The sequence below is a fragment of the Panicum virgatum genome, chromosome 3N, assembly GCF_016808335.1.
Source record: "Panicum virgatum strain AP13 chromosome 3N, P.virgatum_v5, whole genome shotgun sequence".
Taxonomy (NCBI): domain Eukaryota; kingdom Viridiplantae; phylum Streptophyta; class Magnoliopsida; order Poales; family Poaceae; genus Panicum; species Panicum virgatum.
The window spans coordinates 54,248,004-54,249,560 of record NC_053147.1 but is presented as its reverse complement, the minus strand read 5'-3'; the positions used below and the strand labels follow the sequence as shown (position 1 = coordinate 54,249,560).

The 1,557-nt window shown below is 46.0% G+C and overlaps 1 protein-coding gene across 1 annotated transcript; it reads left to right on the top strand.

Moving 5' to 3' along the window:
• The first annotated feature begins 258 nt into the window (after window positions 1–258).
• LOC120663354 lies at window positions 259–1,224 on the top strand. Its single transcript, XM_039942154.1, has 2 exons — window positions 259–605; window positions 896–1,224. Exons 1-2 carry the CDS (start codon window positions 343–345, stop codon window positions 936–938), a joined length of 306 nt encoding a protein of 101 aa, XP_039798088.1. The 5' UTR covers window positions 259–342; the 3' UTR covers window positions 939–1,224.
• The last annotated feature ends 333 nt before the right edge of the window (window positions 1,225–1,557 follow it).

Below are 1,557 nucleotides of genomic sequence, written 5' to 3'. Positions count from 1 at the left end.
ATACAAGTAATGAACATCATTGTAAATTTATACACTCTACTTGTTCCACACAACATTGTGCATAGCTTTTTCTAGACAAACTTTTCAAACATATGAATTTGATTAGCCATATAGCTAATGATTGCAGGTACCCACATGTTAAATAAGAAAGAAACGAAAATGAAAGGAAAGGAAAACAAATGGGAGAAAGCGTTTCATGTACTAATAATGATGTGCCCATGGTAATGATTGTAGCTACTCACATGTTAAGCAAGCGTCCTAACGTGGACCCTGCGGAGCGGAGCTCATCAGGCGTATGCGCATCGCCCGCAAGCAGCAAGCAACTACAAGCTCCAGCGAGCAATGGCTGAACCTTTATTGGAGCGCTACAATTTTCAGCGCTCCGACGGCCGCGCCCCTTCTCCCCACGCCGCGCTCTCCGCTGTGTCCGGCCACCCGCCCCTCGCCTCCCGCACAGGCCTCCCTCTCCGCCTGCCTGGATCCCAGTCCGGCTGCAAGCGCATCCCGGCGACCATCTCCCACACAAGCACCGAGGCCATCTCCTGCACAGGGACCAGGGCCATCTCCGCCAGCACCCCGCAGGCCTTGAGGATCTGGCCGAGCAGGTACTCCTTTGCCTTCCTCTTTTCCCAATACAAGCACGCCAAATCATACAATGCTGCACTTGCTAATTGATGTGTTATCTGTGAAAAGATTGTTTGCCAAAACTTGTTATGTTAACTAGCACTCGTTAATTAGCAATAGGCTCCATATCTTGTATTAAATTTCAAGCAGATTAGTGAGCAAGAGAGTAGAGCTTGTTTCGAGGAACCGTTGCCTCATGTTTCGAAACTATGCGTATAGATCTGATGCAATGCTCATATGGTCTGACTTGCTATTTTTCATTTAATTTCAGAGATGCAGTAATCCTGACAAAGGCGTCAAATGCAACCATGTGAGGTCCAAGAAACAAGAAGCAAAGCACCCTGATGACTTGCACGTATTGTTCGAGCCAAATTATGTTGAAGGATGACCCCACAAATGAACCATATTTATTTTATTGTACTATCTTTGTACTCACTAGTAATGTCTTGTTGTTCCGGTTGCTAACCCATTATAGTCCCGTTATAGCAATCGGACTAAAGTCTGGGATCTTGAGATCTCTCGTCTTGTGCCCAGCTTCTTTGCCACCCCACCTACACTCTGCATGTAACTCTCTACTTGAGATGTCTTTCTTTTGAACTATCCCGTGGGAAACCCTTTAGTCCGGGTTGGTACCACCAACCGAGACTAATGAGACCTTTGGTCCGGGTTGGTGATACAAACCGGGACTAAAGTATTTGGATCTTTAGTTCAGATTGGAACCACCATTCGGGACTAAAGATGGACTTTTAGTCCGGCCTGGTTGGTGGCTCCAACTGGGACTAAAGAGTTTTTTCGCCCCCTAGCTGTGAGATCCGAGACTAATGCCTAGATTAGTCCTGGACCCAACTATGGCAAGAACAAATGGCAAAGATCAAAGACCTGTTCTGTAGTAGTGATTTATGGATCATATGTTAATGGTGGATACAAAATTTA

Excerpts from the sequence above, each read along its gene's own strand:
- LOC120663354 (XM_039942154.1), top strand. The coding sequence starts at position 343 with ATGGCTGAACCTTTATTGGAGCGCTACAATTTTCAGCGCTCCGACGGC. Across the intron at positions 606-895 it reads TTGAGGATCTGGCCGAGCAG|AGATGCAGTAATCCTGACAA; the intron begins GTACTCCTTTGC and ends ATTTAATTTCAG.